Here is a 27,453-nt window from a genome sequence, read left to right as displayed (position 1 = left end):
GCCCCTGGCCCCACCATGCTGACTCCCCCCCCCCCCCCCCCCCAGGCACAGGCAAGCTGGGCTTCTCCTTCGTGCGCATCACAGCCCTGCTCATCGCGGGCAACCGCCTCTGGGTGGGCACCGGCAACGGCGTCGTCATCTCCATCCCGCTGACCGAGAGTGAGTCACCCCCCACTGACGGCTGCCGCCAAAGGGCAAGAGTCAGGGCCGGGGTTGCGGGGCGGGCTCTGCCGGGCCGTACTGGGGGGATGGGGCACCTCCTGGGCTGCGGCCTTGCCCCACGCCTCCCCCCCCCCCGCCCCTCCCGTGACTCCTCTCCTGTCTCTTCCATGTTCCGTCCCCCCCATCTCCCCCAGCCGTGGTTCTGCACCGAGGCCAGCTCCTGGGGCTCCGGGGTAAGTCAGAGCACCTGTCTCCCACCCCTAGAGGGAAGCCCCCACCTGAGAGGCCCTGTGGGTCAAGGCCTGCCTGGCCCCTCGGCGAGGGCGCACTCCCACCCTCTGCCCCTCGCCCGCTAGAGATCTGGTCTCCTACTCAGGCTCGGGTCCTGGGGCCCCGCTCTCTCTCCAGCCAACAAGACCTCCCCCACCTCCGGAGAGGGGGCCCGTCCGGGGGGTGTCATCCACGTGTACGGTGACGACAGCAGTGACAAATCAGCCAGCAGCTTCATCCCCTACTGCTCCATGGCCCAGGCCCAGCTCTGCTTCCACGGGCACCGCGACGCCGTCAAGTTTTTCGTCTCCGTGCCAGGTGAGGAGGGGCCGGGCCCACCCCCGCTGCAGGGCCGTGCGTGGCCTCCCTTCGGCTGCCCCGCTGAGGTCCCTGTGCCCCGACAGGGAACGTGTTGGCCACTCTCAACGGCAGCGTGCTCGACAGCCCGTCCGAGAGCCCCGGGCCGGCCGCCCCTGCCTCTGAAGCCGAGGGCCAGCAGCTGAAGAACGTGCTGGTGCTGAGTGGCGGGGAGGGCTACATCGACTTCCGCATCGGTGAGTGGGCGCTGCCCGGGTCAGCGCGTCCCCAGCAGGGCCGTCTCATCACCGCGGCTGCTGTCTCCCTAGGCGACGGAGAGGACGACGACACGGAGGAGAGCGCGGGGGACGTGAACCAGGTGAAGCCCTTGCTGTCCAAGGCCGAGCGCAGCCACATCATCGTGTGGCAGGTGTCCTACAGCCCCGAGTGAGGCTTCGGCTTCCGGCGCCCCTCCTGCCCGACGCCAACGTGTACATACGACCCCGCCCGCCTGCCCACTGCCCGCCCTGCAGGCAGCCCGGCGCCAGCCCCTCTTCTAACCTCTCAACCTGCAGCTTTCACCTTACGGCCGGGCGTCCCCGACAGCGGGCGGCAACGTGGGTCAGGGAGGCAGGGAATCCGGGTGGCGCTCTCACCAGGGAGGGGAAGAACCTCTCCAGACAGACGTGCTTTCCCTGGCAGCTTGTGGCCGGCCCCCCATCCCAAGTTCCCACGTCCCAGGGGCCCTTTGGGGCCAGAGCGAGGCAGGATCCCGTGGTAGGTCAGGCTGGGAGGAGGCCCTACAGGCAGCTCCCAGCTCCCCCCGGGGCCCCCCCACTTCCCGTGCTCCTGGACCAGGAGGCAGGGATTTCCGCCCGCCAAGTCTTCCCAGCCGGAGCCCACTCGCCTTTGCCTGCTGCCTGAAGGGGGGGCCTGACCCTAGGGGGGCCGGCCCAGCCACTAGCCTTCCCTGGACGCTCCCCACCCCGCTCCCTGCCACCCCGGGAACTGGCATGAAAGCGCGTGACCAGCCTGCCTAAGGCAGCTGCCCTCTTTCTGCTCGCTCTGTCGGGCAGGAGACCCCCCCTGGCAGGAGCAGGCTCTGGAGTCCTACCCATCCCAGAAACCCCTAGGGTGGAATTTCTCAGGCTGCCAGGGCAAGCCCAGGCCTCAGGAAGAAGGGGGAGGCCCCTGGCCTCTCCTGGGGTCGGTCCTAAGATACAGGCTCAGCCTCAGGGTGACAGGGGAACTTGTCTGGGGACTGCCTCCCACAGTTTCCAAGGAGCCCAGCTCCCGAGACACACTCTAAGTGCCTAGGGCTGGCAGTGTGGCCGGCTCTGGGTGTGGATGGCCACTTGCTTTGAGGGGTGCCGCCCTGGACTGCTGCTCCCTGAACCTACCGGAGAGGGGCGCTGGTTGGGGCAGCCCCCGGCCCTGCTGCCCACCCACCTCCCACCAGAGAAGCACACATCTCCGGCAGCCTCCCCAGGAGCCCAGCCGGCCTGGCCACAGCCCCGTGCAGCTGCAGGCTTCCCCCCACCACCCTGCCACCCTCCACTGTGATGTACGTTCAGTCCCTTGTCTGTTCCCACAGGCCGTGCAGTGACTCGGGGGCTAGCTGGGTGGGTGCGGCTGGGGGGAGGGGCTGGGCGGACATTCTCCTCAGGCTTTGGCCCTGCAAGCAAACCCACGTATCTGCTCTGTATGTAATAAATGTCTTAACACGTAGCTCTGTGTCCCTGGGCCCAGACCGACGTGAGCATAAGCACTTCACTTTATTGTAAACAGAAGTGCCGGCCAGCCTCAGCGCTGGCCCGAGTGCGTTTCCAGGCGGGTCGCAAACCGGACGGCCCCTGGGGCCCGCGGGCAGGGCTACTCGTACAGCCAGTGCCCGGCGCTGTCCTCCCAGCACAGCAGCTCCTCGCCGCGGAACCAGAGGGCGATCTCGCGGCGGGCGCTCTCCACCGAGTCGCTGCCGTGGATCACGTTCCTGCGGGAGAGCCGCGTGAGCGCCGGCGGCCGCCGGGGCGTCGCGACGGGCTGGGCGCAAGCTCTGGCGGCCTTACTTGCCAACCTCGACGCAGAAGTCCCCGCGGATGGTGCCGGGCAACGCGTCGGCCGGGTCCGTGGCCCCGATGAGGGCCCGCGAGGCGCGCACCACGTCCAGCCCCTGCCACACCTGTGAGCGGGTCGGCGGGGTGCTCGGCGCGAGGCCAGGGACGGACCGCCCGCCCTCCCTCCCGTCCGCGGCCGGCACTCACCATGGCCACCACCGGCCCCGAGCCCATGTAGTCCACCAGGCGGCCGTAGAAGGGGCGCTCGCGCAGTTCGGCGTAGTGCTCACGCAGCAGTTCCTCCGAGGCCTGCGGCGGGCCGGGGTGGGGTCGGGCCGCGCGCGCCGGGACCCCCGCCCGCTCCCCCCTGCGCCCCGCCCCCGCCCTCGCCCTCCCTCACCTGCACCAGCTTCAGCGCCACCAGCTTGAAGCCTTTCCTCTCGAAGCGCCGCACGATCTCGCCCACGAGCCGCCGCTGCACGCCGTCGGGCTTCACGGCCAGGAAGGTGCGCTCGTGCACGCCGGCGCAGGCTGCGGGGACCCGCGGGGCGCGGCGCGTCAGGCCCGTCCGCCCCCCGCCTCTGCCCCGGCGGCCCGCCCCGGCCCGCGCCGCTCACCCGCCGGGAAGAGGTGGGCCAGCACCGTCAGCACCAGGCAGATCATGATGGCGGCGGCGGTGGTGGCAGCGGCTCGGACCGGGCGGGGCCTGCGCTTAAAGGGGCCGGGCCGCGGCCGGGAGGGCGGGCGCTGCGGCTCACGCCCACCCCAGGACCCCCGCGACACCCGCCGGGCGCTCCCCAAGCCCCAGACTCCTCCAACCCAGCCCCAAACTCAAAGAAACCACACCCCGAGGCTATGGCTTCTGCCTTTATTCGCGTGCAGTCTGCCCGAGTCCCGGCAGGGGCCGCACGCGACGGGGACGGGGAAAGAGCCTGGAAGGTACAGGCGCCAGCGCGAGGGCTGCACACGGCCAGCCCCGCGGCCCGCGGCTTCCCCACAGCAGTCATCACAGAGCTGGGGGACAAAGGAAAGACACAGGGGCAACGGCCCGTCCGTTTCAGCACAAGTCGCGGGGGGCGGGTCGGATGCAAGCTCCCGGGGGTTCATTCTCGCTCTCACACCGGGGCCCAGCGCCGTACGCTTCCCCGACAGCCTGCCCGCTCTGGCGTTTTACACCGCGGCGGCCTTGGCCCTTTTCTTCGCCTCCTGTTTCGCAGGGTAGTCCCAGGGATGCTCTCGCGTCCTCTCGAGATTCAGCATGGGCTCCTCGGTGCTGGTGTCCCCGCTCTTCCGTCGCTCCGCTAGAATCATGGCCCGGAGGAGCGGCGGGTAGGGCACGCGGCACTGAGCGTCCTCGGGCGGTGCCGGCGTGACAGCCGTGAAGGCCGCCTCCTCGTGCTTGGGCACCAGCCGCCAGTCGTGGTGCATGACCTGCGCGATCTCCCGGGCCTCGCTCTCCGTGTGTCCTGGGAAAGAGGGCCGGCGCGCATCGCACACACGCTCGCGGGGCAGGCTGCGGCCGACGGCCACCCCACCCGGGGCCCCAACGCCTCACCTTTGAAGGTCAGGATGCCCCAGGCCTTGCCGTGCTCCAAGTTCTGCAAAGCAAGGGCAGAGGGAGGCGGTCGGCTCAAAGCGCGCGCGCGGCCCCGGAGGCGGTGGCGGGGGACGGGGCGCGCGCTCGCACCTGCGCCGTGTAGTCGGGCCGCACGCGCGTGAGGCGCCAGTAGCACGGCTCGTCGTGCTGCCACAGCCAGGACTTGCGCGTCACGAGGCGGCCCAGGCCGAAGAGCGGCAGGCGACTGAGCAGCTGCAGCAGGCTGCTCTCGCGGCGCACGTCGGCCCAGGCGCGCGCGGGCAGCCGGCGGCCCGAGTGCGGCCGCGTCAGCGTCCCGTAGTCCAGCGCATAGCGCTGCGAGTCGCGCGGCCGCTCCCGTTGCTCCCGCAGGGCCCGCACGCGACGGGCCAGCTCGGCGATGAGCCGCGGCCGCAACTTCTTCCGCGCCATGGTCCGCGCCCCGCCGACCGGAAGCCGCTCCGCCGCCGCCGCCGGAAGCGGACGGTGTCCCGCGCAAAGGCGTCCGGGCTCGGCCGGAAGCCAGTTGGAGGCCGGGCCGGCCATGTCGCGGACGGATGCGGGGAGGGCGGGGAGCTCGCGCCGGGGCGGGTGTCTGCGGCGTCCCCCGACATGGGAGGTCTCGGACTCGGACGCCGAGGGCCCCGCGGGCGCGGAGGAGGGTGCGAGGGTGCCCGGCTCGGCGGAGGAGCGCAGGGCGGCGGCCAAGGCGCTGCGGCCCGAGCAGGCCCTGCGGCGCGTGGCGGTGCGCGTGGACCCAGGTGCGGGCGGGCGCGGGGAGTGGCCGCGGGACCCAGAACCTCCCCCTGCGGGCGCCCCAGGGGCAGCCGCATCCCCAAGGCCGCCTCCCGTCCAGGAACTGGCGTGGGTTTCCTGGCGGGGACGCGTGTGGCCTGGGGGCGACCAGATGGTGGCCTCGCCCGTGGGGCAGGGAAGTAGTGACCGCTGTGTTCTTGCGGCCTTTCGCAGCCGTTCTGGAAGATGCTGGTGCTGGCATCCTGCTGGAGGCCCTGAGCACTCTGGGCTGTGAGTACCAAGTGGAAACCCAGCGCCTGGCCCGGAGCCTCAGGTGGACCAGAGCAAAGCCGGATTCTTGCCCCCGCACCGTGAGTGTCCTGGTTTGTACAGAGTACGGTTCTGGCCAGAGTGTTTTATGTGCGAGGCTTCACACACCCTGCACATTTTACAGATCGGTAAACTGGGAAGGAAGAACACTGAGTGGGTGGGGCCCAAGCTACTGTGCTGGGAAGTTGCAGGGCTCCTGTCCTTAGAACCCGACTGGCCTTGCACCTGGCAGGGGATGGGACGTGGGTTTTTTAGTTAGAGTAGTTCTGGTGGAGCCTGGGATTGACTGTGGCCGGGAGCCTCAGAGCCACCCGGGTGCCCCACAGGTGCCTTCTGAGGTGTGGGACGCAGGTGAACAGGATTTCCTACTGCTCCTGGAGCCCGGGGAGTTTCTGCAGGGCGTCAACCAGCTGACCCAGGTGCTCTGGTGGGGGCGGTAGTCGTCCACAAATCTCCAGGGGCTGGGTTTCTTAGCATGGGGGAGCTGTTCTGCCTGCCTCCCTTCCCTGCTTAAGGAGAGAGGGTCAGACCGGGCATGCATGCGGCAGTCTGGAGTTCTCCTCAGCAACTGTGGAGCTGTTGTGGGCGAGGTGGAGAAGCCAAGTGGGTTCTTGGCCTGGAAGTGGATGGGAGCCACAGCCATTTCCACAGGATGAGAGTCAGGATGAGGAAGGTTTCCCAGAGAAACTAGAGAGAAGTCAGAGGCGTTCAATCAGACTCTTTGCAGGTTTTGCTGTCTGTTGTTAGGTACTTACCAAACGTGTCATATGCCAGCCACAGGGCAGGCTAGGGTGCAGGGAGAGAGCAGAAATGGGGGATGGGGACTCAGACTTGCTCTTTTCAGTACCTGGGACGTGCCCGGGGCTTTCACATATTCTTTGCCTTTGCTAGAGACATAAAGCCAGTTTCCAACCGGGTGACCAGAGAAAGACTGTGTCTGTTTTTCCCAGGACCCCTCAGTTACTTCCAAGCTCACTTTTTTCCTGTCTGCAAACTGGCTGTGGCCTGGTAGCCCGTGGGTCCTGCCTGCCACAGCCTCCAAAACCGGTGTGTTCATCCTTGGCTTGCAGACCTGTGGCCCACCCTGCTCGGTACCGTGGATCTCTCCTGAGGGCTCCGCCAGCCCCCACGTAGCCGTCATTGGGCTGGATGCCTACCTGTGGTACCGGTCACCCTAATGCCTTCAATAGGCCCAGCTGGGATGGGAGGGTTCGGGGGAAAGGTGGTGGCTTTGGGGGTGGCTGTGACACAGTTGCCCCCCTTCCTTGGGCGGATCGGGGAAACAGAACTGGAGGGTGGGAATGGCAGGGTGGCGGGAGCCGGAGAGACAGGCAACCTGTGCTCAGGTCTCACCAGCCCAGCAACATCCACCAGACGAGGCAGCCAGAGACTGCAGCAGTGGCCCGTACGGCAGTGGCACTCAGCTGGCCCAGGGTGGAGGAGGTGAGGGCTGGTTGGGTGGGGTGAGGTGTTTGTTTGGCCTTGGTCCTGGAGCTTGGACTGCTCTCCAAGGCCCCACGGCCCCGATTTTGGTCCCAGGCGGCATGTGGGGTTGGTCTCAGCTGGGGGTCCCCAAGGGTGACCTCCGCTGACCCACTCTGGGCTCACATCCTCAGGCCCTGGTGCTCCTGCAGCTCTGGGCACACCTGGATGTGCTGCTGGTGGCCTCCTGGCAGGAGCTGAGTCGGCACGTGTGCGCGTTCACCAAGGCCTTCGCGCAGCGCCCCCTCAAGTGCGTGACCACCACCCTGACTGGTGGCTGCAGCTGGGAGGGGGGACAGGAGTGCCTGAAGAGGTGGTACCTTTCTGATAGCTTTGGGAGCGGGGAAGACTGAGAGCTTTGTTGAGCTTGGAGAGTGGGACGTTCAGAAGGTGAGAAGTTTCTAGAAGTTCCCCTGCATCCTTCTCTGTCTGCAGGCAGTACCGGGAGTCCCGTGCCTTTTCCTTCTGTGTGGCTGGACGCTGGGCAGGGGGTGAGCGAGTGGCAAGAGATGGCACAGGGCTTCGGGGGGTCTGGTGGCGGCAGATCAGGCAGTTCAACCGGGTCAGCCCGGCCGTGGCCGATGCTATTGTCACCGCCTTCCCCTCCCCCCGCCTTCTGCAGCAGGTGGGTCCCCCTGCATTGCCCCCCCCTCCCACGTTTGGAGCCAGGTCCCCAGGACCTGCCCTGCTCATCCCCGTGCCTGCCCTAGGCCTACAGGACCTGCAACACAGAGCAGGAGCGCACGGCCCTCCTGGCTGACCTCCCCGTGAAGACGGGCGATGGTGCGCGGCCCCGCAGGGTGGGCCCTGACCTTGCCCGCCGCATCTGCCTCTTCTTGACCACGACCAGTCCTGAGCTCCTGCTGGACCTGGGCTCCTGACCACGTCCGCAGGACCAGAAGGGGGTACGCCGCCTGCCCTGCCTAGCAGGTTAACTGGAAACTACCACAGGCCGAGGGAAGGGAACAGCGCTGCATGTGGGGGATGGGAGGGTGGAGTGCTCAGTCAGGTCTGGCCCCCTGGCCCCGAGGGGGTGGTGCCGGGAGGAGCAGGAGATGACGCTCTTGCCAGGAGCTGCCACGCTGGCTGGAGAGGGTGGCGGCGAGGTTCCCCTGCCCCGGGTCCTGTCCACGGCGGCTACGGGCCTGGTGCCCCAGCGGAATGGTCAGGAAGGGGAAGAAGCGGTAAGACGGGGTCTTGCGGGAGGAAAGACAGCCAGGTTGTCTCCTGGAAAGCACCGTAATGCAGCTGGACCTGATAGGGAAAGAGCCCCAGGCCTCGTCCCACCACCACTGCGAGGCGTTGCCCAAACGTCGAGTTTATTAGGGTCATTTCAGCCTGGGACGGGAGAAAAACAGCAGCTGACGACATGCAAAAGGCAAGTTAAGAAAGAGCCCCAGCTGGCGGCAGCCGCGGTGCCGCCTCTGACGTGTGTCCTCCGCAGCCCACAACAGCCGCCCGGGCCCGCGGTCAGTCCCGAAGAGCCAGGACGGCCGCCCCCACACCCAACGCAGGAAGCAGGCGCCCTCGGACGGCTCTGCTTTCAGGAGCGCAGGGCCTGTCCCAGCCTCGGGCGGCAGAGGGACGGACCTCAGCTCCGTCCTGTCTGCTGCCCCGGAGCGTGGCCCAAAAGGGAGGGACGGAGAACGCGCCGCCTCGGCCCGGAAAAGCAGTTTTCGTTGGGAAACAAGTTAGGTCCGTCGGCAGCGCTTCCTCTGGCAGCGCCGGGTCTCAGGGCCGCTGGGATCGGCCTTGGGCGAGGGGGGCTTGTGGCGGCCACAGCTCATGCTCAGGACCCAGCCCAGCTTGTGGCGCAGCACCTGCTTCAGGCCGGGCGGCAGGGGCAGACCCTCCAGCGTGTCCCCGGAGTCGGGCCGCAGCTGGCGCAGGCGGTAGCAGCACAGGAACTGCAGGGACGTGACGCTGGCGCACGAGCGGATCACCTTCATGCTGCTCTTGGCCGCGGTGGAGCACACCATCGGGTAGAACTTCTTGTTCTGCAGCTTGGTGGCCGCCACGCCTGCGGGAGCAGGGAGCACAGCCTGAGCTCTGGCCCGCTGCGGGGGCTGCGTGTGCCCCGACGGCATCCGAGGACACGGACCTCCCTGACGACTCTCGCGCCGGGGATCCCGGCACCTCAGGCTTCTGGGAGGACAGCCCTTTGGGGAGCCTGGGGTGCTTGGCCTGGGGCTCCAGCTGCCGGCCCCGGGGGCCCGGGCCCAGCCGCCCTCACCTATGCACTTCCTGTTCTTGAAGAAGGTCAACGTGCCGTGCCAGGTGTCCAGGTGTACACCAATGATGGAGCCCTGGCCGAATCTCGACGAGAAGCTCATCTTGTCGCCCTTGTGGTGGAGGAGCCCTGGGGGGGGGGGCGGCAGAGGGGTGAGCGGTGCCGCCCTGGCCTCCCGCCCGCCCCACCGGCCGCAGTGCCCTGCGCACCCGTATAGGAGAGGCCCCAGCTGTCCTCGTCCCTGCCGAGCAGGCTGCAGAATGTGTGGTGATACTTGTCCAGATCCACGTCTGATGTCCCGATGCCCACCATCTGGGGAGAGCGGGGCGGGCACGGGGGGTCAAGGGCCTGCCAAGGCCCGCCAGCTGGGGAGGTGGGGGGCGGGCCTGGGCCCTGGAGGCACTCCTGCCTCCCCCACCCCCCGGCCCCCCGGCTGCTTACCATGTCGGTGCCATAGACGGGAGAGGTCATCTTGATCTCCCAGAAATGCTGGCCCTCCCCCAGCTCCTTGGTGCCCCGGATGGCTGCCGTGCCGCAGCTGTACTCCGTGTGGAAGTTGACCTTGCGGTTGTCACAGCTCAGCAGGGTGGCCGAAGACTTATTCAGGTCATCCCACACCCAGTCAAAATCTGCGAAGGGGGAGGCCGGAGGCCAGGGCTGGAGGGCAGGCTGGCCCCGGGCTCCTCCCCGCCCCCCGCCCCAGGGGCCCCCAGGCACTCACGCTCATCTTCCTCGCCGCAGCGACAATCCTTGCCCCGGTGTGCCACGTGCAGGCTGTTGCAGAAGGAGGCCTCGCTCGGACTGTCACAGTCACAGAAGGACTCCCCGGTCACGGGCACGGCGCTGGGGATGGGTGGCGGCAGGGCCGAGGACTCAGGGTCCGAGTCAGAGTCACTGTGCTGGGAGGGAAAGACTGGGTGCTCGGGTGTGGGGCACCGCCGCCCACCGTCCCTAGGCCCGCGGGTCAGCCGCTCTAATGGCCCAGGAAGGGACCCGGGGATTTGGCCTCGGAGGGCTTCCCGGGTCTCCCACGCACGCACTGCCCACCCTTGCCAGTGCCACCCACGGTGACCTTGGACAGCTCCGGCCTCCTGGCAGTGGCTTCAAGGGCTCCACCCCGTTTCCGCACAGCCAGGGGCACTGGGCTTCCAGCTGATGTTGAGCCACCGGGGGCCGCCAGCCCGCTCCACGGCTCCTTGTTCTCTAGGCAGCTTCCAGGCTGAGGATGCGCCGCAGCCCCACCCGAGGGCAGCCGGAAGCAAGGGAGCCTCAGGGCGAGGGCCGTGCCAACCCGACGAAGGCCGTGCCCTCGGGCAACAGCCGGACTCCAGCAGGTGCCCCTCGCCGTGGCAGTGCCCGTGCACCCTGTCCATGTGGTGGGGCACCCTGGAGCCCCGTGGCCCCATGCCACTTCTACAGTAGGAAAACACTGAGTGGAGACTTGGTCTTCTGCCTGAGGGGCCCAGTCGTCAGGGCACGTGTTCCAAGTCTTGAAGGCCTAATGGTGACCCAGAGCCAGATCCTTCTTGCAGGCCAGTTAGGGACGCTTTCTGTGCACAGGAGCTGTTCCTGTTCTAAAGACACAGGCCTTTCTGGACTCCTGCTTAGCTATGGACTCCAGGCCAACCAGCAAGGGGCTGGGGTCCTGGTCCGGCCCCACCTTCCAACTCCCTCTCCTGGCCTCTGGGCCCTCCTCTCGCTCCCTGAAATGCCCTCCGCGCAGCAGGCCGGCAGCCCCTGCTCAGACCCGGGCTGGGCCTGCCACACCTCAGCAAGCCACTGCTCTGAGCGAAGGCCCACAGCCTCCATCGGAGCCCACCAGGCAGCCTCCCAACCCCCCACAGGCCTGTCCACTTTCTCCCACAGGGTGAGGGTGGTCCGCCTTTAGACCGCAGCTTCCGCGTCACTTCAGAGAGGCTCTTCCAGCTCCTCCATCCCCTGCTGTGCTCCCTGTCCTGCAGATCTCTCTCCTCCCTTCTCCCACCGGAGTGGAAGCCCCTCGAGAGAACCCGGTCCTTGTTTCTTTTCTGTTACAATTGGGGCCACGGGGTGGTCACCCAGAAGCCGTGTGGCAGAGACCAAACGAAGAGAATGGGAAGTTTCAGTTACAGACCGATGCCAAAGGGATACAGGAAGGAGACCCCAAGCACCCCACTACCATGGAATGCTGATCCCCAAAAGCCAAGGCAGACTGGCTCCACTGGCCAGGGGTGGACCCTAACCCTTCCCACTCGGTCAGCAGCCAGGGTCACAGACCAGAGCAGAACGAGGAAGGGAGAGGTGTGTTCATCCAGAGGTTCTCAGGGTGACCGGCCCACCCACACAATCCAGTACTCCAGGTCCAGCAGGTGACAGATGAGCAGCAAATGTGTGTCAGATGCTGTGCCCCGGCCCCTGAACACCTCCCGCATCTCCCAGTGATGAGCTGGTAAAGGCAGGGACTGGCAGAACAGACTGCTCTGGGTCACGTGGTCCGGGGAGCCAGAGGCAGGACAGGAATGCAGGCCTCTGGCCTCTTGCTGGCTGGGGCAGGGAGGCCCTAGGAAGGGGCTGCCGCCCCAACTCAGAACTGCAGCCTCCAGGTCTGGAGGTTCCGCGGGGCTCGGCCACACTCACTCTAGAAGAGATGCAACCCCTTCCTCCCATAACACCTAGCTGCGCAGGGGCAAAAAGGTGGGTGGCTGTGACATGGCAGACGTGAGTCACCCAAGGATCCTCCCTGCAGGAAGCCAGAGGGGACTCGGGGCAAAGCCAAACCCCTGCCCGGGTCGAGGAGACTCAGGAAGCCCTCCACAGTGCCCACCCAGCCAACAGGCACAACGGCCAAGCAGCCCTGCCGCCCCATCCTGGCCCGGCTGCGGCTGGCGTGGTGAGACTCGGGTGCATCAGGCACCCTGCACCCCAGTCAGGCCACTCTGTGGACAGCTCCTGGCCTTCCCAGAGCTCTGGAGTTGCCAACGGAGGAAAGCTGCTGCAACTTTGGCCTCCAAGAATCGGAAGTCTTCCTACACACACGTGTGCATATGCATAAACGTCAAATGCACATCTGTCCAGGCAAGAGCACGCGCGTTAGGTTAATGATAGCTACCTTTGGAAAACGGTCAGGTGAGTGGAACAGAGAAGCTTTTGTTGAACAAACTGACAGAAAATTGAAAGAACAGAGAAGGATACAGCATCTGCCCTGGGTCCTGTCACCCCGGGACCGGTGGGTCCTCAACCGAGATAAACTGCCTGGGTGAGCACAGAGCACCCAAGAGGCAGGAGGGCCCGTCCTCTGCCCTCGGGCGCATCTTCATCTTTCAGTCTGGGCTCAGGCAGTGCCCGTCCTGAGCGTCTCAACCCTTCGGTCCAGCCATGTTCACCTCCCCCGCTAGGACCTACCTGCCCATCTGAGTCGTAGCCCCAGTTAGCGCTCCCCGCCAGAGCCACGGCCCGGGCATCCGCATCTCGGCGGGCTGCACTCAGGACGAAATGCCAAGCTGTGCTGCTGCGAGGACGCCTGGCCATGGTGGACAGGATCTGGAAGAAAACCCAGGTTCTGAGCCAAGAAGATCTGTGGCACCAGCTCCCACGCTCCGTCCTCAGCCAGCGGTGCCAGGCCCATCTCAAGGTGGCCGCTCTTAGGAGCCACGTGTGTGCCCAGCCAGGGCTCTGGAACTCTTCCTGACCTCACACCTCCCTCCAGCGTGCAAGCACCTTGATAAAAGCCAGATAGAGAGCGTAGAACACCATCCAGACACCCATGACTCCCGAGCGTGGGTATCAGCCCCTCTCTGAGCTCAGCCTACTGAGCCCAGCTGTCCTGCCTGCGTGTCCCTCAGGCATCTCGAACCTTGTCTGGCTCCTCCTCTGTTGCCCAGTTTGACAAATGGCATCTCCAACCGCCCAGTTCCTCATGCCAGACCCACCGCAGTCATCCTGAACACCCCTTTCCTTCCTTGGGCGGTAGCCTAACAGCCTCACAGCACCTCCAAGGCGTGGCCTGAACACCTCTCCATCCCCGCGGTCGCCCGACTTCCCAACCACAGCTCACCTTCCTTCTGGCTCCTCCCACTCCACCCATTACAACCAAGGTTGTGTTCGGAAACACAAATCTTAAAAATTAAACAACCCTTAAAAAGCCCTGAAACCCCTCCGGCCTTGCATCATTAACAGAGAATGCATATTTCTGCAACACCTTCAAGTTCGCCTGTGCTTCCCCAGGCCGCAAGGGCCCCGTTGCAGTTGCTAGCCCTGCCCTGCCCTTTGCCCGGAATGCCCTCCCCTCCCGTGCTGGGCTCGCAGGTTCCTTGCCGGCTTCTGTAACCGTCCCGGCGGTCCCCTGCACCGAGAGCTTCCGGAGCCCAGGCGCCCCCGCCGCAGCGCACAGCAGGCGACGCGCTCCCGACCCGGTCCCCGCGGGTGTCCGCTGCCGCGCGGTGGCGGGAATTACGACGGGGACGCTTGGCACCGCCGCCCGCACGAACAAAGGCGCACCGGGGCCTCCCGTCGCCAGCGGAACCGCCAGGCCAGCGGCGCGGGTGCCGCCGGCCGCCGCTCGCTCACCTGTCGCCGCCGCCGCGTTCCGCCGGGCGGCCGTGACCTACTTTCAGCTCCCGAACGAGACGTAAACAATCCCCGCCCCGCAGCCCGCCCCCCGCGCCGCATTGGCCCTGCTGCCGCGGCCGGGTGTTGGCGGGCGCTGGCGGCCCGGAGCAGGGGGCGGGCCGCGCGGCACATGTTTCCTGCCGACAGGATGCTGGACCTGTCAATCCTGACTCGACATCCCTATTGGTCACATCTCAAGCCGTCGGGGAGAGGGCCCGTGCGCCCATTCGGCATAGAGCGAGAAAGGGCCCAACACGGAAGTGAGTCCATCTCCGGTTCGTCGGACGCACCGCAACGTGCGTGCACCTTACGTGAGACGTGATTGGCTGAGTGCCGCGCGAGTGGCCCTATTAGGACGGCCAGGGGGCGGGCGCTGCGCGCTGGAAGCGGAAAGCGGCCGCGGGGCGCGGCGGGATGGAGGCGGCGGCGGGTGAGCGCCGGGGTCCTCGGGAGTGGGAGGGTCCGGCGCGCAGCTGCGGGGCGCGGCCCTGGGTTTTCAGTCCGCGGGCAGGCAGGTGACGGGCGCGGGGTCGCCGTACTGCGCCCCGTGCGTCCGATTCGGGGGCCTGCTGGTGCCGGAAGGTCGGAGGCTCAGGTTGTAACCGACGTACTGGTGGAGTTCTGGGTTAAGCGGGGGTCCTAACGCGAACCCGGACGTCTCTTCTGGTTCTGCACGAAATACTAGGGTGACTCTCTAAAGGTCCCTGCTGAGGAAGAGAAGTGGGGCGGGGCGTGCAGAGGAGACTTTCCGTAGCGGCGCTTTGCCGCGCGCGGCTCGAAGTCGTGCTCGGTCCGGTCCGAGTCCTCGGGGCAGACCTGGGGCAGGCACCGTGTGCTTTTGTGACGGAGACCCGCCAGAAGCCGGGCCAGTTGTCCCTCTCGGTTTTTCTTGTGGAGGCTTTGCAGGTGGGGGCCTTTGAACCTACCCATGGAGCGTTGGGCAGGGGGGTGGTATCAGTGCGTTGTTCGTGGAGCCCGCCTGAGGACCCGGGCTCGCAGCGACGGTGGTGGGAAAGGTCGCTTGTCGGACACCGGGCAGGAGTCTGGATGGCGAGATCCAGAGGGCGCTGAGGTAACAAGAGGGTGTCGCACAGGGGTTGCGTGGATGCAGATGGCAGCCCCTGGGGGTGGCAGGGGTGGGGATGGTGAATATTCAGTGACGTTTCAGGCTCCCTGAAAGGAGAGGGAGGCTGAGGCAGAGCGGCCAACGGCCAGCAGGGATCCACGGTTGTTGGACCCGGGCCCTCATGGGGAACAGCCAAGGCTACAGGTGCAAACTGTGGCCACCCTAACGCACGTGGGGTTTAAGGACTGGTCCGAGAGAGGCGGTTCCGGTCCCCGGAGCCAGAAGCGTCCTTCCCGAGAAGAGGACGCTGGGCACCCACAGGTCCGTCCTAGGAGCGGGGGTGGGGCCGCCCCAGCACAGAGGCACCTGCCATCTGTCACGACGAGCCGATCCCCCATCGTCTTCCATGTTTGCCTGTTTTCCCCTGGAGTCAGCTGGGAGCCAGCAGCGCCTCGGCTCATCAACCACGTGCGGGCCGCGTGTGAGCGAGCTCACAGGTGTGCAGTGTAAAGGGGCGGCTCGAGGCCGGTCAGTCCCGCCCCAGCAGCCTGGCTGCAGGCGGGGGCTGCGGTGGCAGCATTCCGAAAACCCGAGGGTCAAATCTGGGGCTGGGCGACTGGAAGACCTTCCGCCTGGGGTGTTTGCTGATGTCAGGGTGAGGGGGCAGGTCTCAGAATCTGGGCCGTGGGAGGTGCTTGGCGACCCCTCGGTGAGTGAGCCTTGAAGAGCGCCTGGCGCTGAGGTCCTCTGCCCTCCTCCCTTCCGGCTAGAGGCTGGAAACCTGGCAGGCGTCCAGCACATCATCCTCGTCCTCTCAGGAAAGGGAGGGGTCGGGAAAAGCACCATCTCCACGGAGCTGGCCTTGGCCCTGCGCCACGCAGGCAAGAAGGTGAGCACCCCCCAACCCGGCCACTGCGCGGGCGTCCCTTCTGCCCCTGCCTCGGGAGCCCCCTGCGCAGTGTGGACGTCCCGCTTCCTTGCAGGTGGGGATCCTCGACGTGGACCTGTGTGGTCCCAGCATCCCCCGCATGCTTCGGGCACAGGGCAGGGCCGTGCACCAGTGTGACGGCGGCTGGGTGCCCGTCTACGTGGACCAGGAGCAGAGCATCTGCCTCATGTCCGTGGGCTTTCTGCTGGAGAACCCCGACGAGGCCGTGGTGTGGAGGGGGCCCAAGAAGAATGGTAATGGCAGGTGGTAATGGAGGGCGGGGGGGGGGGGGCGGCCAGCCTTCTTACTCGCCTCAGCTGTTCCCATTAGAAAGCGCAGGAACCGCGGGCCCTCCCCACGTTGTTGGGTAAAGCAGAGACTCCCACGGCAGGCTCCCTGTTTCCACGACGGCCCTGCTGCCCACTTGAGCCATCAGGCCGGTGCGGGGGATGAGGGCAGGAGGCCCCGGCGAGGCTGGGCTCTGGGGTTTCTGCCCCAGCAGGCTGAGCGCGGGGGCTGCTTCGGGCGTGCCTGTGCGGGCCGTCGCTGCAGGCCGCCTCCCCTCCAGCTGCCAAGGCTTGAGGTGCACCCGGGTCCGGGCACCGACACCCCCAGGAGGGTCCCGGGTCCCGGCTAAGGCCGGAGCAGGAGTGTCGGGGGCCCGGGAAGGAGCCTCCCTGCCGCGCGGGTGCACTTCCGTCTCCCAGAGGAACGGCTTGCTGTGCTGCCCTCGGGCGGCCCCTCTGCTGGAGGCTGGCTGCTGGCGAGGGACTTGGAGAGGCCCCCGTGAGACCCTGGCCTCACCTGCCCCCGGGCCTCCCTGGGTCACTACAGCGCTGATAAAGCAGTTCGTGTCGGACGTGGCCTGGGGGCAGCTGGACTACCTGGTTGTAGACACGCCACCGGGGACGTCTGATGAGCACATGGCCACCGTGGACGCCCTGCGTCCCTACGGTCCCCTGGGGGCCCTCGTGGTCACCACACCCCAGGTACCCCGTGAGCTCCTCTGGTCTCCTGGAGGTCTGGGACCCTACACCCAGGGCCAGGCAGAGTGACCCGCTGGCCACGGTCCTCTCTTCCTCGGTCTCAGGCGGTGTCCGTGGGGGACGTGAGGCGGGAGCTGACCTTCTGTAGGAAAACGGGGCTGCGGGTGCTCGGGGTGGTGGAGAACATGAGCGGTTTCGTCTGCCCACACTGCGCGGTGAGTCGCGGGGACTTGGCGGGGGGCAGCAGCCCTTGAGGGGGTCGGGCCGGCTGGGACAGCCCGGGACCTGCCCCTCACCTGCCCCTCGGCGTGGGGGAGCCGACGGAGGGAGCAGCACGTGTCTGTTGTAGGAGTGCACCAGCGTCTTCTCCCGGGGAGGCGGGGAGGAGCTGGCCAGTCACGCCGGAGTCCCCTTCCTGGGTGAGTGCGTCGCGGCCCCCGTTGGCCCTTGGGCTGGCTCTGGGATCCCCTCTGTGGGGCCCTCCCCGCCACCCTCACGGCCCCTTCCCTGCCGTCTCCCTTCACAGGCTCTGTGCCCCTGGACCCAGAGCTCACTAAGAGCCTAGAGGAGGGTCGAGACTTCATCCGGGAATTTCCTGAGAGCCCAGCCTTCCCTGCGCTCCTGTCTATAGCCCAGAAAGTTCTGACCGAGGCGCCTGCTCGCGTCCCCTGATCGAACCCCCCCCACCACAGGCCTCCTGGCCGAGTATATGCAGACCCAAGCAGAAGGGTGTGGGGCCAGCATTCCCTCCCTCAGCCCTGCCCCTGGAGCCAGTCCGGTGCTCCCGTAGCATCCGGACAGCAGAGCGGCTGACAGTGAGCAGTTCCCCCAGGTTGGCCCGTGGCAGGGCCCAGGGGGACGTGTGGGGTCCCGGTGGCCTGAGCTCTCCCTGGCTGGCACATTCCCACTTGGTCTCACGGTGCTCAAACGGCAGCCATCTCCCCCTGGGCCCCAAAGCCCATGTGCCTGGAAAATCGTTGGGGCCTCTGCTGTCCTTGGGACTCCTGTGACAGAAGGGGGGTGGTGACAGAAGAGAGCGCGTCGTGAGGTGTTAAGCTTGTCACTTCAAAGGAACCCACAATTAAATGTTCTCCCCCCCACCCCTCACCGTGGTGATGGGTCTGATGCTTCCAGACTCTCCTGTCCTGGTCCCGGCTCTGTGTTTGCATGTCGCGCACTTCTCAGCAGGCACCCCGGCCCCGAGCCCCCTGGAGACATTTGGGTCAAGTGTGGTGGCAGCACGAGGAGGGCTTGGTGATGGCGGAGAGGCATGTGCATTGGGGGAGGCTCAGCCGCTCCCGCCTCCTCCCGCCTCCTCCCGCCTCCTCCCGCCTCCTCCCGCCTCCTCCCGCCTCCTCCCGCCTCCTCCCGCCTCCTCCCGCCTCCTCCCACCGCAGGGCCCAGGGCAGAGCTGAGAGCAGGAGAGAGGAGGGAGGTGGAGGGCAACCTCCGGTCCCACTTCCTGAGGGACAGGGGCGGGCGCACCACGGACAGATGCTTCCGGGTGTGGAAAGGACGGCAAAGGGGGCACTGCCGAGAGCTTTGGCCGGGAGCTGGGGGCACGGACCGGTGTCCCAGCTGGCAACGGAGGCCGCCCCGGCTGAACCTCGGCTTCCCAGGACCAGGGCCTCCAGGGACACTGCACGAAGAGGACAGCTGAGGTTCCGGGGCCCCGGAGTGGGTGCTGCCGCCCCTCAGGTGTGGGCGGGCGTCCTAGGAGGGGTGTGGTGGTGGGGGGACACAGGATGGGGACCCGGGACGGAACCCTTCTTCCCCACCCCCGCCCCCCAGGCTACACCCCTGCGGTCACACGCATGTGTTAGATTGCTTTTAATTACCGACTGGGGGGGTGCTATGTGATGGCGGTGCCCCCACCAGCAGAACCCCCCCCCCCCCCCCCCCGGCTGCCCCGGGTCCTCCCAGGGACGGGACCCCGGCAAGCGAGCAGGTGACACCTGGCCCCCGAGGCGGACATCGTGTCCCCGCCGGGCTCTGGGCCGGCGAGCCCGCGGTCAGCAGTGAGCAAAGTGGGCCTCGGCCACGTCCCGCAGATCGAGGCCGGCGACGGCTGCGGGGCCGGTGCAGGTGATGTTGTTGTAGGCATACGCGGGCGGCTGGCCGTCATCGCCGTCCAGCGCCGCCCGCACGAAGCGGGGGACCACGTCGGGCTGCTGCAGGGCCAGGGCCCTGAGGGCCCGGAGGGGGCAGCCGCAGTCCCAGGGGTTGCCCTCAAGCCACAGGCGCTCCAGGCCGGGGGCCCGCGGCACGAAGGTCCGCAGGGAGTTGTTCCTGAGGTTCAGGTAGCGCAGCTGCCCCAGCGGCGCCAGCACGTCCTCGGGCAGGGCCTCCAGGCGGTTGTGCGACACGTCCAGCCAGAAGACGCGCCGCAGGGGTCTCAGGGCGTCCGCGGACAGCGCCGCCAGCCGGTTGCCGGCGAGGAGCAGGTACTCCAGCTTGCCGAGCCCCTGGAAGAGCTGGCCGGGCAGGTGTGCCAGCCGGTTGGCGGTGAGGTCCAGCTCCAGGAGCTCCGCGAGCCCCTGCAGGCCCTGGTCCTCCACGGCCACGATGCCGTTGTCGCGGAGGAAGAGCCGGCGCAGCCCCGAGAGGCCGGCGAAGGCGTGCGGGCGGATGCGGCCCAGGCAGCTGCGCTCCAGGTGCAGGCTGTGCAGCCGGCCCAGGCCCTGGAACGCCTGCTCCGGGAGCGCCCGCAGGCAGTTCCCGGACAGGTTCATGACCGCCACGCTCAGGAGGCCGAGGAAGGCGCCCGCCTCGATCTCCTGGATCTGGTTGTCGTTGAGCGTGAGCACCTCCAGCTGGCCCAGGCCCTCGAAGGCCTGGCCGGGCAGCTGCCGGACGCGGTTGTGGTCCAGCCGCAGCTCCTCCAGGAAGTGCAGGTCCTTGAAGGTACGGGGCCGCAGGCCCGCGATGGCGTTGTGCGAGAGGCGTAGGACGTGCAGGCCCAGCAGGCCGGGGAAGGTATCCTCCAGGAGGCCGCCCAGCCGGTTGTGCGACAGGTCCAGCCAGCGCAGCGCCCTCAGGCCCAGGAAGGCGCCGGGGGCCACGGCGGCGATGAGGTTGTGGTCCAGGTAGAGCTTCTGGAGCTTGGGCAGCTTGACGAAGACGTTGGCCTTGACGCTGCGCAGGGCGTTCCTGCTCAGGTCCAACTCCCGCAGCTCGCCGAGGCCACAGAAGAGCGCGGGCTGCAGGTAGGCCAGCTTGTTGCCCGCCAGCACCAGCTCGCGGAGGCCGGCCAGGCCCTGGAAGGCGGCGTCCGGGAGCACGGCCAGGCTGTTCCAGCCGAGGTTGAGGTCCCAGAGGCCGGACAGCCCCCGGAAGAGGCCCTCGTCCACCCTGCCCAGCAGGTTGTTGCCGAGGCCGAGCGAGGCGAGGCCCGGGGTGTGCAGGAACGTGTGGGCCGCCAGCCCCCGCAGCTGGTTCCGCTCCAGGTGCAGGTGGTGGAGGTTGTGCAGGCCGAGCAGTGCCCGCGGCTCCAGGCCGGCCAGCCCGCTGCCCTGTAGGTTGAGGAAGCCCAGACCGGAAAGGTTCTGGAAGGCCGCCGCGGGGATGGAGGAGAAGTTGTTGCCGTCCAGCCACAGGGCCCTGGCGCCGTCCGGGATGCCGTCGGGCAGCCGCGTGAGGTTCCTGGAGCTGCAGAAGACGCTGAGCTCGTCCGAATAGTCCTCGTGGCCGCAGGTGCAGACGGCTGGGCATTGCGGGCTCTCCGCCTTCCCCAGAGCCCCGGGCTCCGCTCCCTCTAGGCCGCAGGGGCCCAGCACTGCCCAGGAGACCAGGAGCACGGCCAGGGCCGGGCCTCCTGCAAGGAGAGGAGCCGGAGGACGTGAGTCCCGGGGCGAGCGAGACCCGGGACGTTCCAGGCCTCGGCCTGCGCCCGCAGCCCAGTATGGGACTCGGCACCGAGACCGCAGCACGTGACCGCAAAGACAGGCGCTGCCAGTCAGGCGGCAGAAAGGTGGGAGCCGAGTCGTACTCACCCTGCCGGGACCAGAAGCGGAGCCAGACAGGACAGCTGTCGTCCGGCTCCAGACCAACTGTCCTCTCCACCCGGCCGGGCAGCGATGCCCCTTCCCAGGGGAAACCTGCCCGTACAGCCGGGCGGCCGTCTGCGTCCCGAACACGGGCACCGGCCAGGCTGCCAGGTGGGCCCAGGGGGAATGCGGGAGGGCTTTCCGGCACAGGCCCGGGTCACGTGTGCTCGCTGCCCTCGAGCGCCGGCCGTTGCCCCCAGATTGGAGGGCCCTCACACGGGTGTTCCCTGGCATACGCAGCCCGCTGCCGGCATGGGGACAGAAGCAGGGTGGACAGAACGCCATCCCCTCACCAGGGGCCAGGGGTGTGTTAGGACAAAGGGCGCTGGGCCTCACAGCAGCGCCACCCCAAAACCTGCATTGAACGCTGGGCTACCCACAGAACTGGGCCTGTCCCGGCCCTTGGAAGGGCTCAGGGACTCAGCGTGAGGTCAGAGCATGCCCCATCCCCTGTGGACTGGACGGGACGAGGCCCCGCGGGGCTGGAAGGGGAGCAGTCCCCAGGGGAGGGTCTCTGGGGGTTGAGAGGGGACTCCTACCCTTCCCCTGCACCACTGTCCTGGTCCCTGGGACCAGAGTGGAGGTGGACAGAGGGAACTGAGGCGTTCTGGGACCCCAGCAGGGACACTTCCCCCATCGGCCCACCCAGAAGGGCCCGCCCCTGGCCGGGCGGCTGCCCCCAGAGCGAGGGGCCGGGGCACTTGGGGGCGCCTCACCTCTCTTCAGGGCCATCCCGTGTGCAGAGCAGACCACAGACGGGCAGTGAGCAGGGGTGCGTCTGCTGGGGCCGGCTGCTCCTGCCCTCTGACTTCCCCACTGCTGGGGCAGCCAGCACCCTGCCTCAGGCCAGCCCAGCCCTGCTGACCCGGGTTCCATTAACCCCCTCATGCCCGGCTGCCAGCATCGGCCCCGAGCGCCCAGGGTGCAGATAGCACGGGAGAGTCGGGGGGTGCCGCGTTCACCCCGAAGCCACCTTTGGGGATCGAGGTGGGCGGTGGTGCAGCTCTGGGGGACGGGTGTGTCCCCCCACCTTCGCCCTGCAGGGCTGAGCGGGGCAGAGCTGGGGCAGCAGGCGTGTGGGGGCAGGGGTCTCCCCGGCAGCAGCCTGTGGTTGGGACAGCTTTGGGGAAGCCGGGAGAGGAGGCCCCTCTGCTTGGCCAGCCCCCGGAGCCAAGGTGGGGGCCCCTCGGGCCGCTGTGGGGGACCTCCCCGCTCAGCAGATGGCCACGTGGGAGTTAAGTAGGAGCTGGGTCTGGCGTGCTGGCCACACCTTCCCTCCCCCTGCCCGTTTCCTAACAGCCTGGGTGGGGTCCTCATTAGGACTCCCCGGGGCTTCTGCGACCTCAGGGTCAGCTGGTGTCTGGCAGCTCCTCCTCCCCCAGCCTCTTCTAGGAACACCAGCCGGGCTCCCGGCCACCTCGTGTTTGCTTTCCTAGCACTGCCCTCCCGGGAAGAGCGGAGGGAGGCCCAGCCTTGGGGGCCAGGTCTTGCGCCGCAAGACCAGCCTCCACCTGCTTTGGGACTCCTGCTGTCCCCAGAGCTGTTGGGGCGGGGGGGGGGGGGGCACGGCCACCCCGCTCCGCACAGGATGGCGGCGCAGCGCCTGGCCTGCGGGCAGCCCCAGGTCAGGCCAGGAAGTAGGGGGGCGGCAAGGTGCTGGTTGCTCGAGCGAGGGGAGCCCTGCTGTGCCTTCATCCACCGGCCTCTGCTCTGGCTGCCCAGACCCCCTCTTCCCTGGGGCTGGCGGGGTGCAGTCGGCCCTCCAGCCCCGCCTCCCGGCCTCTGCCCACGGGGCCCTCCTCTGGCTGCGCAGGCGGGGCTGGAGGCAGGGCTTGCCGACGTTCAGACTCCAACGTGACGCCCCCACCGCGAGGCGACGCGGAGGGTGGCGGTTGCTTCACAGCCCCATGGAGGGGACAGTGGGCAGCTGCGGCGCCCCTCCCCAGCCCCCCACCCTGCCTCGCCCTTGCCCTGCCTTAGCTGCTCATGCTTGGGGGTGAGGGCAGCTTTATCTCTCCCTTTATTGAGCTTTGATTGATTTCCAGGCCGTTCTGAGAAATTATAGATCTGCCGGGAGAAAGTCCACGCCCAGAAATTTACACGGTAAACACGCACTGACACAGCGCAAAGTGCGGACTCAGCACGTTCGTGGCCGAGGACCCTCGTCGGGAAGGGAGGGTGAGCATGGGGAGGGGACCGTGCTGTCTATAGATCCCGAGTGGGGCGCTGGAGAACTCGGGGGGCTGGGGGTTGCCGCAATGCCAGCTCGTCCCCGGCGCCCCAGGCCTCCCAGAGCGGCCTGTCCTGGCTGCCGGGTCCCTTGATGCGCCTGCCACGCACGGTTGACCGCCCGAGGGTCTGCCCGAGGCGCGCGGCCTCCTTTGCTTCCAAGCTTCTGTGTACGGGGTTCGCGCACTGGCTTTGGCCGCTGCTGTCATGGAGGCTGAGCGGTCCTGGCGTCCAGCTCAGATCTCGGGGCGCGACACTTGGATTGCTCTGGGCGGTCGAGTCGCACACCGCACCCCCGCCCCGGCCGTCCCCGGCCCCAAAGGGTAGTGAACATCAGCTGTCGTTTGTTTCTCAAATGTCGGTGACGCACCAGCACCTCAGGCTTCTCCCCGGGGGAATGTCCCATTTTGTGATGTGCGTGTAATTTTGTTCGATTGTCGGATAGTCTGATGTGTGTGTTTAAAAACTTCTTCTCGGGCTACAAGTCCCCCATCGGGCACATGTGGGCCGTGGCGTCCTGCCTGCTGTCCCTAGACCCTGCAGGGTCACTGAGCTGGGTTCCTCGGGTGCCAGCCTGAGGGACAGCAAACCCAGAGTCCTGACCGTGCAGACCCTCGTGTGGTCACATCCCATGTGCCACAGGGACCAGAGTGCCCCGTGGATGTGCGTGTGGACACGATGTCGGGGCCCCCGGCCCTGGGGGGCTGCCCCCGAGGCCAGAGGGTGTGGGGAAGTGTCCGTGGCTTGTGGAGCAGATCCCCGCCGGAGCAGTCCAGCCACCTACGGGTGGCCCCTTTTGGTTCCTCACACGTCGCGGGAGCAGCTTGCCGGGTGTGTGAGCCGAAACCGGAGGCTGTCGGGGTGAGGGTCGTGCTCAGGTTCGTGGCGGACGGGTGTTCTCACCATGCTGTCTTCCCGCCCCTGCACGCGGTGCTCTCGGTGCTCCTGGGATCTCGTGTCGCGTGTAGGTTTTCTCCTAGGTGGTTGTTGCTTCTTGATGTTATTTGATCCCTTTTTTTCCCTTGGGTTCCGTCTCCCATCAGTCCGGGCCGGACGCGCCTGTCGCTTGTGGGGTGGCACAGTGAGCGTTAGCTGGCGCAACGCCTTCACCGACGGCTCTCTTCCGCGCCAACAGCCTTGTGACGCGTAGAAAGCGCACAGCCCTGTGGTTTGGACGGCGTGCCCCCCCCTCCCCCCGCCGCTACAGGACCCTGTGTGCGCTCTGTGGTCTTGTGCGTCCCCCACACAGCAGCGTGTGAGTCCTTCGTGCCTTGTTGGCTGAATGGCTGTTCGCCCTAGGGATCTGCACCACGTGTGGGTCCACTCGCCGGCTGATGGGCGTTTGCTTTGTTTCTGTTTTGGGGGCTGCTACAGCGTTGGCGTGAACGTTTAGATACAAGTCTTGGTGTGGACGTGTGTCTCGTCCTTCCAGTAGGTTCTCAGGAGTGGAATTGCTGCTTCACAGGATATTTATGTATAACTTTTTAAGGATTTCTTTAAGTAGCCTTTATGCCCGACGTGGGGCTCAAACTCACCACCCCAAGATCAACTCTCGTGCTCTCCTGACAGCCAGGCACCCCTTATGTCTGACTTTTTAAAAAACCATTCTCAAAAGCGTAACGTTGTGAGAAGTAGGAGCGTTCCGGCTGGGTCTCGTCCTCACCTGCACGCGGGGTGTGCTGTCTGCAGGTCAGCTGCTCCCATCCCACGACCCTGCGTGGCGTGGACGGTTAGGGCCGAGTGCCTTCTCATGTGCACAGTGGTCCTCGTCTTCACGGGCAGGGTGTTGATCGGAGTCTTGCACGTTTTTAAATTGTTTGCTGAGTTGTCAGACTTTAATTGTAGGTTATCAGACACGATACTTGCAGATACTTTTCCTTGCCTGTGGCTTACCAATTAAAAAAAAAAAACCTCGGGGCGCCTGGGTGGCTCAGTCGGTTAAGCGGCCGACTTCGGCTCAGGTCATGATCTCGCGGTCCGTGAGTTCGAGCCCCGCGTCGGGCTCTGTGCTGACACCTCGGAGCCTGGAGCCTGTTTCCGATTCTGTGTCTCCCTCGCTCTCTGCCCCTCCCCTGTTCACGCTCTGTCTCTCCCTGTCTCAAAAATAAATAAAAAACGTTAAAAAAAAAAAATTCAAAAAAAAAAAAACTTTGTCCTTTGAAATGTGAAAGTTTAGTGAAGTCCAGCTTACTGAGGTTTTTTTTTTGTTTCATGCTTTTTGTGTGCCTAACCCAAGATCACAAAGTTCTTCTAATCAAGAGACACGGAGTACCTTCCCATTTACTTACATCTTCCTTAATTTTTCTAAACTTGACACTATTTTTTTAACTTTAACGTTTATTTATTATTTTCAGACAGAGCAAGAGAGCAAGCGTGAGCAGAGAGAGAGAGACAGAGAAGCCCAAGCAGGATACTTGCTCATCACACAGCCTGATGTGGGGCTTGAACTCACAACCTTGAGATCACGACCTGAGCCGAAAGCAAGAGTTGGACACTTAACCGACTGAGCCACCCAGGTGCCCCTTGTGTTTTTGATAAAATAGTTTCTACTTATGTTATTAGTCTTGGTGCCGTTGTGAATGAAGTCGTCTGAATTTCATTTCCAGGTGGTCATTAGCTGGTAGAAAGATCCTGTATTTCTCTTACCGATCTTGTGTCCGGGACCGTCAAACTCACCGGCCAGGTGTGTGCGTGTATCTGGATTCCGTAGGACCCTATCAGCTGTGACTAAGAACGTGTTCGCTTGTTCTCTCCAGTCTGTGTACTACCCCTTTTCTGTTCCTTCCGTGCCTCCCTGCACGCCCAGTACGATGTTGAGTACGGAGGCGAGAGCACACCTCCCTCACCTGCTCCTGGTGTTGGAGGTGAGCATTCGGCCCGTCACCATGACTTCTGATGCTCTGACAGGCGGAATGATGCTCTCGAAGATGCCCTGTCCTTCCGCCGGAATCCGGACTGTGTCGGGTTACACGGGCAAAGGGAGTGGAGGTGCTGATCAGCCTGGGTAGTGAGACTAACCTGGGTTTTCCAGATGGACCCAGTGTCACCACAAGGGTCCTTGACGGTGGAAGCGGGGGGTCAGGAAGGGCGGGCGTAGGCAGTGAGAGGACCCCAACCACGGGTGGGGAGTAGACAGGGAGGAGGCCAGGAGCCGAGGAACGTGGGCGCCTCCGGCAGTAGGACGCCTCCGGGAGGACGCAGCCCCGCAGACACTGTGGTCCAGCGTGGCCCGGGTCCGACTCGAGGCTGCTGGCACGAGGTCCGCGAGGAAACTTCGCACAGGTGTCTTTTATCCTGAGGCCAAGGAAGCTGCCTTCCCGCGGTTGGGCACTTCTCACCACGAACGTGCCGGGTTTCGTTCCTTGTTTCGCTGCGCCCGTTGAGTTGATCCCGTGGATTTTGTCCTTCGTTCCCCTAGGATGGGCCGCGACGTCTGTCGGTTTTCAGATGTGCGGCTGATGGTGCAAGTGCTGCCATATTTGGGTTACTGATGCTGTGTTACAAAGTTAACATCTAGGTTCACCAGGGACACTGACGTCTAGTCTTCTGTCAGGCCCAGGCTTGTGTCGCAAAGGAGCTGGGAAGCGTCCCTCTGTCTCCTGAAAGAGTTTGTGAGTGATGGGTGTTATTGACCGAATGCTCCGTGAAGTCACCAGGCTCTTCCTTTGTGTGAACTTTAGACTTTCTGTGTTAATTCAGTTTCTTATTACAGGTCTGTGGTGTTTTTCTGGTTTTTTCGGAGTCCATTTAAGTGATTTGTGTCTGTAGGAATTCGTCGGTGTCGTTCACTCGCATTCCTGGAGAGGCCTTGACGTTTATTTCTGCAGGGTGGGTGGTCCTGTCCCGTCTCCCGCGTGAATTCGGGAACCTGGGTGTTGTATCACTGTGGGTCTGTCAACTTGATGATCTTTTCAGAGCGTTTTGGGTTTACTGTCCGGCTGATTTCCTGTCTTCTTCTACTTCCTTTGTGTTTCTCTTGCTCTTCTCTAGTTTCCTAACGTAGAAGCCTTTTCTGTGCAGGTGGAGGAGGCCCTGGGCTTGTCTATGTCTGACAGACGCTGGTGTCCGCTTTTGCATCTTTTGACCCACATGCTTAGGGATCTGTTACTTCACTTCTAAACGGGGGGAGGTTTTCCTCACTTCATTCCGCCACAGGTAACTAATTCCGCTGGGGTCAGAGGACGTACTTTGTATGCGTTGGCTTCTGGAAACTTAGGACGACTTGTTCCGTGGCCGGAGTTGTGGTCTGTGCCTGAGGACGCCGCTGCGTGGGCCGTTCTGAACCCAGGCGGGTTGCGTCGAGCAGTCGCGCGCTGTGCTCCTTCCACGTCCTCGGCGATGGCATCGACGCGGTCTGGCTCTTGCAGAGAATTAAGACCTCTAATCCTTACTGCTACGTTACTTATTTTCCTTGCGATTTCTCGGTTGTACTCTTGCTTACGCTGTACATACGAAGTGTTCTTTGTCCCCAGTGG

General features: G+C 65.6%; 7 protein-coding genes and 1 long non-coding RNA gene across 19 annotated transcripts in view; 4 read left to right on the top strand and 4 right to left on the bottom strand.

The window, feature by feature from the left end:
- Window positions 1–2,407, top strand: part of MAPK8IP3 (mitogen-activated protein kinase 8 interacting protein 3) — a 47,493-nt gene extending 45,086 nt beyond the window's left edge. Inside the window, 5 exon segments of the mRNA XM_042921096.1 lie at window positions 46–159; window positions 357–395; window positions 571–750; window positions 837–986; window positions 1,059–2,407. Of these exon segments, the coding sequence (XP_042777030.1) occupies window positions 46–159; window positions 357–395; window positions 571–750; window positions 837–986; window positions 1,059–1,180 (605 nt within the window). The 3' untranslated portion in view covers window positions 1,181–2,407.
- Window positions 2,300–3,586, bottom strand: NME3 (NME/NM23 nucleoside diphosphate kinase 3). Of its 2 annotated transcripts, none has more exons than XM_042921097.1 (5): window positions 3,401–3,586; window positions 3,184–3,314; window positions 2,991–3,092; window positions 2,804–2,908; window positions 2,300–2,719 (listed from the first exon to the last, which is right to left on the bottom strand). In XM_042921097.1, exons 1-5 carry the CDS (start codon window positions 3,444–3,446, stop codon window positions 2,300–2,302), a joined length of 804 nt encoding a protein of 267 aa, XP_042777031.1. In that variant the 5' UTR covers window positions 3,447–3,586. The 2 variants fall into 2 exon arrangements, with proteins under 2 accessions (XP_042777031.1, XP_042777032.1); XM_042921098.1 differs by having other exon boundaries at window positions 2,486–2,719; window positions 2,796–2,908.
- A 51-nt stretch (window positions 3,587–3,637) lies between these two features.
- Window positions 3,638–4,819, bottom strand: MRPS34 (mitochondrial ribosomal protein S34). Its single transcript, XM_042921100.1, has 3 exons — window positions 4,471–4,819; window positions 4,339–4,381; window positions 3,638–4,249 (listed from the first exon to the last, which is right to left on the bottom strand). Exons 1-3 carry the CDS (start codon window positions 4,789–4,791, stop codon window positions 3,954–3,956), a joined length of 660 nt encoding a protein of 219 aa, XP_042777034.1. The 5' UTR covers window positions 4,792–4,819; the 3' UTR covers window positions 3,638–3,953.
- An 84-nt stretch (window positions 4,820–4,903) lies between these two features.
- On the top strand, window positions 4,904–8,215 carry EME2 (essential meiotic structure-specific endonuclease subunit 2). Of its 3 annotated transcripts, none has more exons than XM_042921255.1 (8): window positions 4,904–5,120; window positions 5,329–5,465; window positions 5,751–5,843; window positions 6,495–6,586; window positions 6,771–6,867; window positions 7,041–7,156; window positions 7,342–7,531; window positions 7,617–8,215. In XM_042921255.1, exons 1-8 carry the CDS (start codon window positions 4,904–4,906, stop codon window positions 7,785–7,787), a joined length of 1,113 nt encoding a protein of 370 aa, XP_042777189.1. In that variant the 3' UTR covers window positions 7,788–8,215. The 3 variants fall into 3 exon arrangements, with proteins under 3 accessions (XP_042777189.1, XP_042777191.1, XP_042777192.1); XM_042921257.1 differs by having other exon boundaries at window positions 4,912–5,104; XM_042921258.1 differs by lacking the exon at window positions 5,751–5,843 and having other exon boundaries at window positions 4,912–5,104.
- On the bottom strand, window positions 8,209–14,997 carry SPSB3 (splA/ryanodine receptor domain and SOCS box containing 3). Of its 3 annotated transcripts, none has more exons than XM_042921254.1 (7): window positions 14,650–14,997; window positions 12,518–12,655; window positions 9,858–10,035; window positions 9,578–9,765; window positions 9,346–9,448; window positions 9,140–9,265; window positions 8,209–8,926 (listed from the first exon to the last, which is right to left on the bottom strand). In XM_042921254.1, the coding sequence occupies exons 2-7, from the start codon at window positions 12,641–12,643 to the stop codon at window positions 8,598–8,600; spliced, it is 1,050 nt and encodes a 349-aa protein (XP_042777188.1). In that variant the 5' UTR covers window positions 12,644–12,655; window positions 14,650–14,997; the 3' UTR covers window positions 8,209–8,597. The 3 variants fall into 3 exon arrangements, with proteins under 3 accessions (XP_042777188.1, XP_042777186.1, XP_042777187.1); XM_042921252.1 differs by lacking the exon at window positions 14,650–14,997 and adding an exon at window positions 13,682–13,855; XM_042921253.1 differs by lacking the exon at window positions 14,650–14,997 and adding an exon at window positions 13,430–13,650.
- On the top strand, window positions 13,839–17,810 carry NUBP2 (nucleotide binding protein 2). Of its 7 annotated transcripts, none has more exons than XM_042921260.1 (7): window positions 14,125–14,153; window positions 15,560–15,678; window positions 15,773–15,971; window positions 16,552–16,706; window positions 16,808–16,918; window positions 17,053–17,122; window positions 17,230–17,810. In XM_042921260.1, the coding sequence occupies exons 1-7, from the start codon at window positions 14,138–14,140 to the stop codon at window positions 17,373–17,375; spliced, it is 816 nt and encodes a 271-aa protein (XP_042777194.1). In that variant the 5' UTR covers window positions 14,125–14,137; the 3' UTR covers window positions 17,376–17,810. The 7 variants fall into 7 exon arrangements, with proteins under 7 accessions (XP_042777195.1, XP_042777198.1, XP_042777194.1 ...); XM_042921263.1 differs by lacking the exon at window positions 14,125–14,153 and adding an exon at window positions 14,206–14,318; XM_042921265.1 differs by lacking the exon at window positions 14,125–14,153 and adding an exon at window positions 14,434–14,629.
- Window positions 17,811–18,605: 795 nt separating this feature from the next.
- Window positions 18,606–22,797, bottom strand: IGFALS (insulin like growth factor binding protein acid labile subunit). Its single transcript, XM_042921251.1, has 2 exons — window positions 21,466–22,797; window positions 18,606–20,517 (listed from the first exon to the last, which is right to left on the bottom strand). The coding sequence occupies exons 1-2, from the start codon at window positions 22,442–22,444 to the stop codon at window positions 18,716–18,718; spliced, it is 2,781 nt and encodes a 926-aa protein (XP_042777185.1). The 5' UTR covers window positions 22,445–22,797; the 3' UTR covers window positions 18,606–18,715.
- On the top strand, window positions 20,514–25,372 carry LOC122209423. Its single transcript, XR_006197587.1, has 3 exons — window positions 20,514–20,860; window positions 22,795–22,927; window positions 25,333–25,372. It is a non-coding gene; the product is annotated as an uncharacterized LOC122209423 (long non-coding RNA).
- The last annotated feature ends 2,081 nt before the right edge of the window (window positions 25,373–27,453 follow it).

The sequence above is a fragment of the Panthera leo genome, chromosome E3, assembly GCF_018350215.1.
Source record: "Panthera leo isolate Ple1 chromosome E3, P.leo_Ple1_pat1.1, whole genome shotgun sequence".
NCBI classification, from domain to species: Eukaryota; Metazoa; Chordata; class Mammalia; order Carnivora; family Felidae; genus Panthera; species Panthera leo.
The sequence above is the reverse complement of the archived record's forward strand: the minus strand, read 5'-3'. Positions and strand labels throughout refer to the sequence as shown.

Bases quoted from the DNA above. Each gene is read 5' to 3' on its own strand.
- NME3 (XM_042921097.1), bottom strand. From the start codon at position 3,446: ATGATCTGCCTGGTGCTGACGGTGCTGGCCCACCTCTTCCCGGCGG. The intron at 3,315-3,400 runs GTGAGCGGCGCG...GGGTCCCCGCAG, and splicing joins GGCCCACCTCTTCCCGGCGG to CCTGCGCCGGCGTGCACGAG. The intron at 3,093-3,183 runs GTGAGGGAGGGC...GGCCCGCCGCAG, and splicing joins TGGCGCTGAAGCTGGTGCAG to GCCTCGGAGGAACTGCTGCG.
- MRPS34 (XM_042921100.1), bottom strand. From the start codon at position 4,791: ATGGCGCGGAAGAAGTTGCGGCCGCGGCTCATCGCCGAGCTGGCCCGT. The intron at 4,382-4,470 runs GTGCGAGCGCGC...CTTGCTTTGCAG, and splicing joins GGCCCGACTACACGGCGCAG to AACTTGGAGCACGGCAAGGC. The intron at 4,250-4,338 runs GTGAGGCGTTGG...CCTCTTTCCCAG, and splicing joins GGGCATCCTGACCTTCAAAG to GACACACGGAGAGCGAGGCC.
- EME2 (XM_042921255.1), top strand. From the start codon at position 4,904: ATGTCGCGGACGGATGCGGGGAGGGCGGGGAGCTCGCGCCGGGGCGGG. The intron at 7,157-7,341 runs GTGCGTGACCAC...CTCTGTCTGCAG, and splicing joins TTCGCGCAGCGCCCCCTCAA to GCAGTACCGGGAGTCCCGTG. The intron at 7,532-7,616 runs GTGGGTCCCCCT...TGCCTGCCCTAG, and splicing joins CCCCCCGCCTTCTGCAGCAG to GCCTACAGGACCTGCAACAC.
- SPSB3 (XM_042921252.1), bottom strand. From the start codon at position 13,855: ATGTGCCGCGCGGCCCGCCCCCTGCTCCGGGCCGCCAGCGCCCGCCAA. The intron at 9,449-9,577 runs GTAAGCAGCCGG...CGCTCTCCCCAG, and splicing joins CCGTCTATGGCACCGACATG to ATGGTGGGCATCGGGACATC. The intron at 8,927-9,139 runs GTGAGGGCGGCT...CTGCTCCCGCAG, and splicing joins CAAGAACAGGAAGTGCATAG to GCGTGGCGGCCACCAAGCTG.
- NUBP2 (XM_042921259.1), top strand. From the start codon at position 15,196: ATGTTTGCCTGTTTTCCCCTGGAGTCAGCTGGGAGCCAGCAGCGCCTC. The intron at 15,972-16,551 runs GTAATGGCAGGT...GGGTCACTACAG, and splicing joins GAGGGGGCCCAAGAAGAATG to CGCTGATAAAGCAGTTCGTG. The intron at 16,919-17,052 runs GTGAGTCGCGGG...TGTCTGTTGTAG, and splicing joins TCGTCTGCCCACACTGCGCG to GAGTGCACCAGCGTCTTCTC.
- IGFALS (XM_042921251.1), bottom strand. From the start codon at position 22,444: ATGAAGGCACAGCAGGGCTCCCCTCGCTCGAGCAACCAGCACCTTGCC. The intron at 20,518-21,465 runs GTGAGGCGCCCC...CTCTCCTTGCAG, and splicing joins CGGGATGGCCCTGAAGAGAG to GAGGCCCGGCCCTGGCCGTG.